Here is a 13,854-nt window from a genome sequence, read left to right on the forward strand (position 1 = left end):
TATTGAACTGTCTTATGGTGAGCAGGCAGGCGATACGGATTGCTAGCAGTCGTACTGTACCATCTTCTGCTGGGCAGGCAAGAGATGAGGATGGCTAGCAGTCGTACTGTACCATCTTCTGCCGAGCAGCCATGAGATGTGGATGGCATGCAGTCCTTCTGCACCGTCTGCTGCCAGCCAAAGATGTAAAAGATAGATGGAGTGGATCAAAACAAGAAATAGACCAGATTTGTTTTGTACTCATTTGCTTCCCCCCGTCCGCTGTCTAGGGGACTCATTCCTCTAGGTCACACTGCAGTCACTCACAGAGAAGGTGCAGCGAGGTAAATCTAGCCATGTATCAATCAGAGGCCAGGCTAACCTCCTTGTTCCAATAAGAACAATAACTTAGGTGCACCATTTCTTATTGGAACCCTCCGTGAAGTCCTGCCTGAAATACTCCTTGATGTAAAGACACCCCCTTTGTTGATTTTAGCTCCCTGAAGCCAACCTTGTAAGCCGTGTCGTCAGTCGCCCCTCCCTCCGTCAGAACAATGGCAGACAATCGTTCCGCGCCTTTTTTCTGTGCGGACGCCATACCAAGGCAAGCATGGAGGCTGCTCAGCTCACTTTGGCAATTAGGAGCACATTAAACAGCACACGCATTATCCAGCAGTATATGCAGCACCAGAACCTGGCAAAGCAATACCGGGCGAGGAGGCGACGTCAGCGCGGTCACGTGAGTGATCAGGACATGGATGCAGATTTCTCTGAAAGCATGGGCCCTGCCAATGCATGCATCATGGTGCTAATGGGGCAGGTTCATGCTGTGGAACGCCGATTCTGGGCTCGGGAAACAAGCACAGACTGGTGGGACCGCATAGTGTTGCAGGTCTGGGACGATTCCCAGTGGCTGCGAAACTTTCGCATGCGTAAGGGCACTTTCATGGAACTTTGACTTGCTTTCCCCTGCCCTGAGGCACACGAATACCAAGATGAGAGCAGCCCTCACAGTTGAGAAGCGAGTGGCGATAGCCCTGTGGAAGCTTGCAACGCCAGACAGCTACCGGTCAGTTGGGAATCAATTTGGAGTGGGCAAATCTACTGTTGGGACTGCGGTGATGCAAGTAGCCCACGCAATCAAAGATCTGCTGATATCAAGGGTAGTGACCCTGGGAAATGTGCAGGTCATAGTGGATGGCTTTGCTGCAATGGGATTCCTTAACTGTGGTGGGGCCATACACGGAACCCATATCCCTATCTTGGCACCGGAGCACCAAGCCCCCGAGTACATAAACGGCAAGGGGTACTTTTCAATAGTGCTGCAAGCTGTGGTGGATCACAAGGGACGTTTCACCAACATCAACGTGGGATGGCCGGGAAAGGTACATGACGCTCGCATCTTCAGGAACTCTGGTCTGTTTCAAAAGCTGCAGGAAGGGACTTTATTCCCAGACCAGAAAATAACTGTTGGGGATGTTGAAATGCCTATATGTATCCTTGGGGACCCAGCCTACCCCTTAATGCCATGGCTCATGAAGCCGTACACAGGCAGCCTGGACAGTAGTCAGGAGCTGTTCAACTACAGGCTGAGCAAGTGCAGAATGGTGGTAGAATGTGCATTTGGATGTTTAAAGGCGCGCTGGCGCAGTTTACTGACTCGCTTAGACCTCAGCGAAACCAATATTCCCACTGTTATTACTGCTTGCTGTGTGCTCCACAATATCTGTGAGAGTAAGGGGGAGACGTTTATGGCGGGTTGGGAAGTTGAGGCAAATCGCCTGGCTGCTGGTTACGCGCAGCCAGACACCAGGGCGGTTAGAAGAGCACAGGAGGGCGCGGTACGCATCAGAGAAGCTTTGAAAACCAGTTTCATGACTGGCCAGGCTACGGTGTGAAAGTTCTGTTTGTTTCTCCTTGATGAAACCCCCCGCCTCTTGGTTCACTCTACTTCCCTGTAAGCTAACCACCCTCCCCTCCTCCCTTCGATCACCGCTTGCAGAAGCAATAAAGTCATTGTTGCTTCACATTCATGCATTCTTTATTCATTCATCACACAAACCAAGGTAGCCCAGGAGGGGTGGTGGAGGAGGGAAGGAAAATGCTACACAGCACTTTAAAAGTTTACAACTTTAAAATTTATTGAATGGCAGCCTTCTTTTTTTTGGGCAATCCTCTGTGGCGGAGTGGCTGGTTGGCCGGTGGCCCCCCCACCGCATTCTTGGGCGTCTGGGTATGGAGGCTATGGAACTTGGGGAGGAGGGCGGTTGGTTACACAGGGGCTGTAGTGGCAGTCTGTTCTCCAGCTGCCTTTGCTGCAGCTGAACCATACACTGGAGCATACTGATTTGGTCCTCCAGCAGCCTCAGCATTGAATCCTGCCTCCTCTCATCACGCTGCTGCCACATTTGAGCTTCAGCCCTCTCTTCAGCCCGCCACCTCTCCTCCCGGTCATTTTGTGCTTTCCTGCACTCTGACATTATTTGCCTCCACGCGTTCGTCTGTGCTCTGTCCTCTGTCCTCTGCGGGAGGACAGCATGAGCTCTGAGAACATTTCATCTCGACTGCGTTTTTTTTTCTTTCTAAGATTCACTAGCCTCTGGAAAGGAGAAGATCCTGTGATCATTGAAACACATGCAGCTGGTGGAGGAAAAAAAAAAGGGACAGCGGTATTTAAAGAGACACATTTTATAAAACAGTGGCTACACTCTTTCAGGGTAAACCTTGCTGTTAACATTACATACATAGCACATGTGCTTTCGTTACAAGGTCGCATTTTGCCTCCCCCCACCATGTGGCTAGGCCCTCCCCCCTTCCCATGGCTAAGAGCGGGGTACATTTCTGTTTAGCCACAGGCAAACAGCCCAGCAGGAATGGGCTCCTCTGAGTGTCCCCTGAAGAAAAGCACTCTATTTCAACCAGGTGACCATGAATTATATCTCACTCTCCTGAGGATAACACAGAGAGATAAAGAACGGATGTTGTTTGAACGCCGGCAAAACATACTCTGCAATGCTTTGTTGTACAATGATTCCCGAGTATGTGTTACTGGCCTGGAGTGGTAAAGTGTCCTACCATGAAGGACGCAATAAGGCTGCCCTCCCCAGAAACCTTTTGCAAAGGCTTTGGGAGTACATCCAGGAGAGCCGCTAATGCCAGGGCAAAGTAATCCTTTCACATGCTTGCTTTTAAACTATGTATAGTATTTTAAAAGGTACACTCACCGGAGGTCCCTTCTCCGCCTGCTGGGTCCAGGAGGCAGCCTTGGGTGGGTTCGGGGGGTACTGGCTCCAGGTCCAGGGTGAGAAACAGTTCCTGGCTGTCGGGAAAACCGGTTTCTCCGCTTGCTTGCTGTGAGCTATCTACAACCTCATCATCATCATCTTCTTCGTCCCCAAAACCTGCTTCCGTATTGCCTCCATCTCCATTGAAGGAGTCAAACAACACGGCTGGGGTAGTGGTGGCTGAATCCCCTAAAATGGCATGCAACTCATCATAGAAGCGGCATGTTTGGGGCTCTGACCCGGAGCGGCCGTTCGCCTCTCTGGTTTTCTGGTAGGTTTGCCTCAGCTCCTTCAGTTTCACGCGGCACTGCTTCGGGTCCCTGTTATGGGCTCTGTCCTTCATGCCCTGGGAGATTTTGACAAAGGTTTTGGCATTTCGAAAACTGGAATGGAGTTCTGATAGCACGGATTCCTCTCCCCATACAGCGATCAGATCCCGTACCTCCCGTTCGGTCCATGCTGGAGCTCTTTTGCGATTCTGGGACTCCATCATGGTCACCTCTGCTGATGAGCTCTGCATGGTCACCTGCAGCTTGCCACGCTGGCCAAACAGGAAATGAGATTCAAAAGTTCGCGGTTCTTTTCCTGTCTACCTGGCCAGTGCATCTGAGTTGAGAGTGCTGTCCAGAGCGGTCACAATGGAGCACTCTGGGATAGCTACCGGAGGCCAATACCGTCGAATTGTGTCCACAGGACCCCAAATTCGAGCCGGCAAGGCCGATTTAAGCGCTAATTCACTTGTCAGGGGTGGAGTAAGGAAATTGATTTTAAAAGCCCTTTAAGTCGAAATAAAGGGCTTCATCGTGTGGACGGGTGCAGGTTTACATCCATTTAATGCTGCTAAATTTGACCTAAAGTCCTAGTGTAGACCAGGGCTTGGAGGTTCTACTGTAGCTTATAAAGTACTAGGTGGTTTCTTTAGTATTTACTTATAAGTATCTTTACTTATTGTGATTTGGTTTAAGGTAGTTTATGGTTGGTAGGTTTGCCGTTTGGGTGACTTAAGACATTTGAAATCTAGGTAATATTGTACTAAGAGGCTGCATTTTTCCTCTATATGTAGACCGCCTATGCAAAAACAAAGAGAATTAGAATGGAAAATGCTGTGTTTCATATAGTATTTTTTGCAGATGTGATTATTTTCCCTTTAACTCAGGAAGTCTAGCAGAAAATTGTTAGATATTTCAGTGCATTGTATGTTACACTTGATGGGAAAACTGATATAACTTTAGACAGAGATGGACACACGGTTGTTCAAACGTACTTCAAAGTGTCACAGATTGGTCTGCACCCTCTCAAATTATTAATACAGGGGCATGGCCAACCGACACTACAATTCCTAGCATGCCATTAAATGTGAAGAAAGCTGGAATCTGCTCCATTGTTTACAAATTAGGTGTAGCCCTTTGACTTCCGGGGTGAAATCCTGACCCTACTGAAGTCAGTGGGGGTTTTGTCAGTGGGGGGGGGGGGGGGGCAGGGCAGGAATTCACCTTTGGTATGTTGCTGATCTAATCATCCCATGACCACAGTTTAGACATTCCTGATCTGCAGTCAGCATTTAGATTCTCTAATTTGTTAGTCCAGTAGTCAAATGAGTGACACATAGTTATGTAGATGATAATTAGAGCCCTGTGTGGATTCAAAATTTGTATCTGTATCCGATCCATGATTTGCGAACACAGTCCTCTGATATAAAGCAGATATCCGCAGATTTGCAGGGCTCAAATGATAATGATCTGTATTGTTGACACTAAACATTTTAAATTGATAAATGCAGTGTGATAAAACTTTAGTGTGTCTAAAGTTCCAATATTACACTTAATAAAAAGAAATGTAGCAGAAGTGAAGATTTTTGTCAGATGCTAAGTTGCCAATCAATTAGAGTAGTGTCTGTCTTTATTAGCTTTGGTAATGAGAAATAGGGATGGACTGAAGAGAAAAGGTCAAAGATCAAGCCACTAAAATCCAGTTTATTAACTGGGTCAATACAGAAGGCCTGCCGGCCCCTGTAATGTTGAAAGCTGTGTAGGATTAGACGTTAGGTTCTCAGAAAGGTTGTTTAGATAGGTAATCCGGATCCAAATATTGCATATGACCCCAGAGAAGTTTTTCCACAATTAATGAACTGTCAGCTCTCCACTTTAAGATTGAATTGATATTGTGCTACTGAAACCAGTGCGGTAAGAGGTCTGAGCCTCAACACTAGCTTCATTTTCTGATCTTTCAACTACTGTGATTACAGCAGATATTTCTGTGGAAAGGGTTTGGCTATGTTCAATTTTAAATGTGTTAAGGGCATCTGAAGAAACTGTAACTTACAATGAGTTGATAAATTGAGTAGGTTTATTATCTTTGAAGCTGAAGACTTTTTCCTCTGATTTCACAAAAGTTCTAGTGAAAAAAGACTAACTCAGCCTCTTATTGGACAGTGTTTGTTAAATACTTTTTGTTAGGTATTTTAACAATACCATTTTGCCTAGAGTTACTAAAAGGTGGATATTTGCTGTTGTCTGATATTTAATACTGTAAAATATTCATAGACCTGGATGTTTTAACAGAAAGACAACCTAAAAGGAGCTGGTATCACAGATATGGAGAGTGGGAAGCCATTTCCGGAGAATATTCACAGCATGAATGCATATCTTGGGTGAGATATTTTAAAAAGTTGTATGTTTTGTATGTTGTTTTAAAAATGTTGATGTCATACACATTCCATTGATTGCATCAGGATTGTTTGTTTTGGTTTACAAGTAAAATAATAATAATGTAGTGAATTAATGGTGTTGGGCAGCCTGCAAAATCGGATTTATTTTCTTTCTGTCTCATAAATATTTAGCACTGTGATTTTCCTGTAGTAGCTCTTTGGCATCACATCTCTCACCATTCGTCCTCAGCTTTTATTTCATGCCAAAAAAATTTTGTTCAGTTTAATTTTAAACAATACCAACAATCCCTTGAGATCCATATGCAGAGGCTCCTCTCCTTGCATGGAACAGGTGGCGGGGGGTGGTGGGAGAGGGGGCAGCTGCTCTGGAGGCATCATCCCTAACCAAAAGCATTGGAATCTGTGGGAAAAAAAGTAATATAATCTTAGGCTGCATTAGCTTTTCTATGGCGCCTCTCCTTGCTGTGAAACTCCTGATGAAGCTGGGCTGTCCAGGAGTCTCTGCGTAGGTGGCCCTGCCCTCCAGAACCTTTATGGATCTGAGGATTCTGGTAACCAAACTTCCTGACTGTCCCATGGGGAACATAAGTGTTCTTTCCTCCTGGGGGAAAGGTTCAGAGAAAACTTCAGAAGAGGAACTTTCAAGAGTTTTTTCTTCCTCTTGTCCCGCTTCTGCAGGTTTTTCTGTGGAACAGGGTGGTCTGGCCCATCATTCCTATTCTATATCACTATTTGACTGTTCAGAATTTTTTAATAGCTGTCCAGTTATAAGTATACACACATGCTTGGTTTACTTGCAGACAATGAATGTGTTGGCATATGATTCTTAAAAGACTAAATGTCTTTGGTTCTCTTTACTTTTTCAAAATACTACTTTTGTAACTCTTCTCTCTTTGATTTTTGGCAGTCCAAAGTCTTTTGTTTGCAGAGAACATAAGATATGTTTTAGCTCAGCCATAAGTTGTTGGCTTGATGCAGGGATCACTGAGAGAAACTGTGTGACCTATTTTATACAGGAGGTCAGACTAGATCAGGGTTGGGCAAAATAGAGCCCGTGGGATGGATCTGGCCCGTCTAACGTTTCTGCCCAGCCTGCCTTGACTAACATTTCTGTCCGGCCTCCTCTGCCCCCTTGCGATCTCGGAGTCCGGGCTGCTAAAAGTCCTGCAGAGCAGCGGGGTGCTCAGGCAGGCTGGCTGCCTGCCTGCCATGGCCCCACGCAGCTCCCAGAAGCGTCCAGCTGCTGTTGGCATGTCTCTGCATGCCCGTGGCGGGAGGGAGGGGAAGGCAGCTCCGTGCGCTGCCCCTGCCCCCAGCACCATCCTCATAGCTCCCCTTGGTCCTGAAACTGGCCTATGGGAGCTGCAGGGGTGGTGCATGCAGGCACGGGCAGCACACGGAGACCCGCTGTCCCTCTCCCCACAAGGGGCGCGCAGAGATGTGCCAGCAGCAGCCAGCCGCAGCCACTTCCGGGAGCGGCCTGGGGCTATGGCAGGCAGGCAGCCTACCTGAGCTCTGCTACGCTGCTGGCCGGGAGCCACCTCTGGTAAGCGACTCCCAGCCAGAGCCTGCACCTTGTACCCCTTCCTGCACCCCAACCCCCTGCCCCAGGTCAGAACCCCCTCCTGCACCCGAACTCCCTCCCAGACCCTGCACCCACTCCCCTGCCCCAGCCCGGAATCCCCTCCTGCACCAAACTCCCTCGCAGAGCCCACACCCTTCACCCTGTCATGCACCCCAACACTCTGCACCGGCCTGGAGCTCCCTCCTGCATCCAAACTCCCTCCCAGATCCCGCATCCCCTCCATTAATATAGTAGAAATGTGCGGCCTGTGACGACTTACCAAAATTCGTGGAGTGGCCCCCCTGCGAAAATTATTGCCTGCCCCTGGACTAGATGATCATAATGGTCACTTCTGGCCTTAAAATATATGATGCTACATAGCATAATCAGATAAGAATACAAATATATTGTAAGCTTTTTGTTGTAAATTTACTGCTGATGAAAGCTGCCAGAGTTCTAGCCCATACTATATATAGTGATCTCCTAACATACCAGGTACAACATAAGCAGAAGCAATGCAGTATTCCCCACATAGCCCCATTATTATGCTTTCACCCTGTTCCGTAGGGACAGCTTCTGTGGATAAGAATAGTTTCCATCTCACTCATCCTCTTTGCTGTGACTTCCCAAAGGTCTGTCCAGTGTATGTAATTTTTAAAAATAGCTACCTGCCCACAGTGAAGAGCACAGGGAGTCCTCCCGTTTCTTTCACATAGGCCTCCAAAAGTCATTACATGTTTTGTTTTGTTTTTTTTAAAAAACTCCCAAACAAAAATAGCTAATTGTTCAACTTCTCAAACATTTTCTTACTGCAAAAATCCACATTCTTGCTGTGTGAAAGTGGAGTTTTCTTTTGGTCTCTTTAAGTAAACGGTTTCCACATACTTGTATGAAGACTACACCACTGCACATTTTACTGTCTAGGAAAATCTTCAAGTATTCAAGGAAAGATAGGTAAGTATTTTTAATGCAGCATACATATTTTTCTAGATGGAACAACAATGTTGAAAGAGAGCTCTCTTAGTTTGACAGTCAGTATTTTCTTTTGAAATTGCTCTTGGCTTGTTTACTCAATATATAAAAAAGAAAAGTTACAATGAGCTATATGTGAGGCAGCAGAATATAACAACAAAAAGTGGTCACACTGGTCCATCTAGCCCAGTATCCTGTCTTCTGACAGTGGCCAGTGCCAGATGCTTCAGAGGGAATGAACATCACAGGGCAATTTATTGAGTGATCTGTCCCCTGTCATCCAGAGTCTGGCAGTTGGAGGTTTAGAGGGACCTAGAGCATGGGGTTGTCTCCCTGATCATCTTGGTTAATAGCCATTGATGGACCTATCCTACATGAACGTATCAACTTTTTTTTTGACCCAGTGATACTTTTGGCCTTCACAACATCCCCTGGCAGTGAGTTCTGCCGGTGAACTGTGCATTGTGTGGAATACTTCCTTGTGTTTGTTTTAAACCTACTGTCTATTAATTTAATTCATGACTGCTATTTCTTGTGTTATATAAAGGGGTAAACAACATTTCCCTATTCACTTTCTCCACACCATTCATGATTTTATAGATCTCTACCATATCCCCCTTTAGTCATCTCTTTTCTAAACTGAACAGTCCCAGTCTTTTTAATCTCTCCTCATACGGAAGCTGTTCCCTAACCCTAATAATTTTTGATTTCAGAGTAACAGCCGTGTTAGTCTGTATTCGCAAAAAGAAAAGGAGTACTTGTGGCACCTTAGAGACTAACCAATTTATTTGAGCATAAGCTTTTGTGAGCTACAGCTCACTAGCTCACGAAAGCTTATGCTCAAATAAATTGGTTAGTCTCTAAGGTGCCACAAGTACTCTTTTTCTTTTTGCTAATAATTTTTGTTGCCCTTTTGTTGCCCTTTGTAATTTTCCCCTCTGTGAAATAATACTTGCTGTCCAATGTGAAACACTTTGAAATCTGAAGATCAAATATTATTGTTATTAATAAAAAATGGAATGCACAGATAACACATACCTCTTAATGTGTGTGAAGGTCACTTTGGCTGCACAATTTAGGTGGCTAGTTTTATTAGTTTGCCCTGTGTTTCTAATGAATGATCCTTTATATAATGAACATATTTAGATAGTTAGAATGGGTGTTTTTAAGTTAATATCATAAAGGATGTGTGCGTGATACCTCTGGCATAGATTTAATTTTTAAAATAAATTTTAAAAATATAGTTATTTTAAAAGTGTGAATTAAATACACAAAAAATGTTTTTTGTTATGTCAGAGCAAGACCAATAAGCAGGGCTCTTGACCTTGGAGCTGATATTGTTGTGACTGGTAGATGTGTTGACAGTGCCATTGTATTAGGACCACTCATTCATTCTGTAAGTATAAGTCAGTTTTTCATAACTGGGACTTAACCCTCTTTTCGTACTATTGTGAATAGATATGAATGAATGGTTAGTAATCATTGTCAAGTACTTTTCTTTTTAATTTAGTTTCTACATTTTAATAAAAATAATGAGATCATGTAGCTTTTGGCCTTTTCTTTGACGTTTGACATTCATATTAATTCGCCATAAGGCACATGACATTTGTCCAGTTTCATTTAATACATATGTTAAAATGGTCCCTTTAGGCCCCCCTTAAGGCCTAGAGGGCATGGGGCTAGCCAACCCTGATTACTAAAGAGGCACACCTGAGTTGGATCAGGTAATTCCCTATAAAGGGCAGCAGGTGGTTGCAGTGAAAGTGGAAGCTAAGGTAATTGTAGAGAGACTGTAAGGAGTGAGAAAGGCTTCTCCTATAGGAAAGACCCTAATACCAACAGAATTTAGTAGCCTGACCTAGGAGGCTGAACTCCAGCCAGGTAAAGCCTGGGAGTGAATGTGAATTAGGACTCAGCTTTGGAACTCAACTCCCTACCTGGCAGGGGGAAGGGAGAGATTGAATTGGGTTTGGAACCTGGAGGGCCAAATTCCTACTTGCTGGGAGAGCGATAAAGAATTGGGACCCAGCTCTGGAAAGAAGGGCTGGGAACTCCGTACCTAAGAGGGGAGAGACAATGAATTGCGGTTGGGGTCTGGAGGACCAGTATGTGTTGAGAGGACTAAATAAATTGTACCCCCAGAAGGGGAATGACTTAGTTAACTTTGGACTGAGTGAATTATTGCGGGGACTGGAAGAGGGGGAGACACAGGCAGGGAGCCAGAGATTGATCTCTGGCCATGGGGGGCATTCAAGAGGTATCTGGGTGTGGCAAGCTCTCTTGTTCCATCTGGGATTTATTGTTCAAATAATGTTCTATTTGAAGTACAAAAAAATAGAGCCACTGGGTGAAATCATGGCCCCATTAAAGTCAATGTGAGTTTTGGTGTTGATTTAAATGGGGCCATGATTTCACCCTTAATCTTTTCTACGTTCAAATTGTTGCACATAACCTTGTGAGATGGAAAATGTCCTTTGCCACAAGGTGGCACAAGTGCTTTTTTGTTTTGTTTATAAAATGCTGGTGAGCAGTTTTTTCTACTCTTCTGCTGGTCTGTTTTCTAGGGCTAAACACATTTTTTTTAAAGTTTAATTTTAATGTGACATTTCTCAGATTAATCTAGCTACAGAAATTACACAAGGCAGGATGTGTGGTGTTTTTTGAGCACTTATATATACAGAATGCTTTTATGACCACACACCTTGGAATGTTAACATCTTTTTTTTCTTTTTGGTGCATATTAAAATATTAGTAGGTGTATATATGAATATAAGATTCATAGATAGTTTATTTTAAAACCTGATTCTTTTTTGACTGCATGCTTTAGAATGTCTAGCTAAACTTTTCCTTTTTTAGTTCAGGTCATTAGTAGTTGTTCTATTCATAACCTACTTAAATACGTGAGAGAAAAATTATTTAGTTTCTCTCACGAAAAGTTGCCATTATTCCCTCCCGAGTGGCCTAGATGTGGTTTTTCATATATTGCTTGTCTTCTCTGTTAAATAGTAAAATGAGTAATGCTGAATATTTCATTGCTTGTATTATGTTAATTTTAATTTATTAATGCACTATACAATTAAAACAAACAAAAATCCCTTCCGATTTTCTAGGAAGATTGGGCTGCTGCCAATGCTTTATTACTCAGAGCATCCACTTAATTTTTTTATCTCTTGAAGCCTGTGTGTGTGTACATAATGTATTTGTATTTTTTTTAGTTTGGCTGGAACAGGGATGAGTTTGACTTATTAGCAGCTGGAAGGTAAATGATATAACTATTAAAAATGTTATGAAATTGTCTTGATTTTTAAAATAAAATTAAGTGAGCTATTAAAGAGCTTCAGCACACCGAATACATGGGTGACCATTTTGTTGAATACACTTGATTGGATGCTACAGTTTATTAAATGAGCTCTTTAAAAAAGTAAACATTCTGAGAAGCTTTGGAACCTAAATTTTAATAAAAGAATGAGGAAAATTAAAAACATGCTTAAGAAACTATACAGATGGTTTGTGGTTTTGTGAGAAAAGGAGTGAAACCTTATGTTATAGACAATAAAGTAACTGGGCTGGGTGCAGGTATTACTGGGTAAAGTTCTATGGCCTGTGGTAGACAAGAGGTCAGACTAGATGATCAGAATGATCCCTTTTTTGGCTTTGAAATGTATGAAAGTGTGATACTCAGCTAATCCCAGTGGATCCATCAACAGGGCTGGTCAAAACTCAGAATGTCTGTTCTGCAGAAAATTCTGACACTTTTTGAAAAAGTTTTTGGCCTGATTTGGTATGAAAACTTGAAATATCAGAATTTCCTGCAGAACAGACGTTTTGAAAAGTTCTTGTTTTGGAAAAATTGAAACCTTTTGGTTTGACTATTACAAACAAAATAGGTCAGCCAGCTGCCCAACTCCTGGAAAGTCCCCAGTGGATTCCTTGTCATGAAGCAGGGTCCCTAAAAACCCTGGGAGCTCTGGTTTTAGCTGGGGGTTCCCAGGTCTGCCAGGCTCCCAGCTGTGCAGCAGGGAGCCTGAGAGCCCCAAGCTGAGTACTCAGAATCACTAGTCATTTTTGAAAATCTTGGCCTTGATATATAAAACTGCATCAAATTGCTATGAAGGAGGTGTCCAGCATGTTCCTTTCTGTCCTATTTAACCCTGATTATACTGCACTGTTATATTTGTGGATAAGTGGCAGCTTGTTTTTCAACGTAGTTATTCATTGGAGTGTTTTTTGTTTTCCAGTCTTGCAGGCCATCTCATTGAATGTGGTGCTCAGTGTACAGGTGGAATATTCACAGACTGGCATATGATTCCAGACTGGTAGGGAGCTGTAATACTGATATAAAAGTGTTTGTGTGTAGCTATTAGCGCCAGTTTTCTACTCTGTGCTTTTTCCTGTCTGTGTATTTTGTCACATTTCCTCTTTAAGATACACATCCTTCGTATTTCTATTACCTTTCCTGACTACATAGGGCCTGTCATGCTCCAAATGGAGTCTTCTCATCAATTTTGATAAATGTAGCTCTGGGGCCTTTATGTGCATGTTTATTGTCCTTGGTATTGTTTTCTCTAAAATATATTTTTATCTTCTACTTTTTAGAATGATCTGGTATTATTCTTGGGTCTCTACTGTCTGTCTTCTCACTGTGTTCTTTGATACTGGCAATTGTATACTTTATAACTACTATGTCAATCCTTCAGTTGGATCACCCCAGCTGCTATGCTTTTTCTGTTGCAAAATATGTTTCTTAGTCCAGGCTTGATCTTGCAAGGTGCTAAACCCCTTCTGTGAATTACATAATACCTCCAACTCCCATTCAGGAGAGAGCATTCAGTACCTCAAGAGTTAGCACCTCACAGGGTCAAATACTCTTTTCAGACCTTAGTTCATTAATGGATAGTGTTCTCCTACACGTAATAATCCTAATGATTTACAGTTCAGCCTGAGAATCTAGTGACAGAGTTAGTGTTTGTGGTAACAAGACATTCTGTTCAGCTTACAACGTTATAAAACTAATCGTACTTACTGGCATATCCCCTTGTATCCTGCAGTACCATGAAACTGCTTAAAAATCCTATGTTTCAGAGTAGCAGCCGTGTTAGTCTGTATTCGCAAAAAGAAAAGGAGTACTGGTGGCACCTTTAGAGACTAACCAATTTAATTGAGCATAAGCTTTCGTGAACTACAGCTCACTTCATAAAAGCTTATGCTCAAATAAATTGGTTAGTCTCTAAGGTGCCACCAGTACTCCTTTTCTTTTTAAAAATTCTATGTAACTGGATTCCAAAAGAGCTTTGTTATATAAAGTGAGCCAAAGAAAATGCTTTTTCCTGTAAAAATGCTAGTAGATCTTTGTTTCTGGGAATTTTTAATGCTAAATAACAGAGGTG

At 43.3% G+C, this 13,854-nt stretch overlaps 1 protein-coding gene across 3 annotated transcripts in view; it reads left to right on the top strand.

The window, feature by feature from the left end:
- Positions 1 to 13,854, top strand: part of LOC140910468 (uncharacterized) — a 109,397-nt gene that overhangs the window by 8,087 nt on the left and 87,456 nt on the right. For all 3 annotated transcript variants that reach the window (XM_073341417.2, XM_073341419.2, XM_073341421.2), the window contains 4 exons: positions 5,825 to 5,913; positions 9,764 to 9,863; positions 11,683 to 11,726; positions 12,706 to 12,783. In XM_073341417.2, the coding sequence (XP_073197518.1) occupies positions 5,825 to 5,913; positions 9,764 to 9,863; positions 11,683 to 11,726; positions 12,706 to 12,783 (311 nt within the window). The remainder of the gene's footprint in view (positions 1 to 5,824; positions 5,914 to 9,763; positions 9,864 to 11,682; positions 11,727 to 12,705; positions 12,784 to 13,854) is intronic.

This window comes from Lepidochelys kempii, chromosome 4 (assembly GCF_965140285.1).
Source record: "Lepidochelys kempii isolate rLepKem1 chromosome 4, rLepKem1.hap1, whole genome shotgun sequence".
NCBI lineage: Eukaryota > Metazoa > Chordata > Testudines > Cheloniidae > Lepidochelys > Lepidochelys kempii.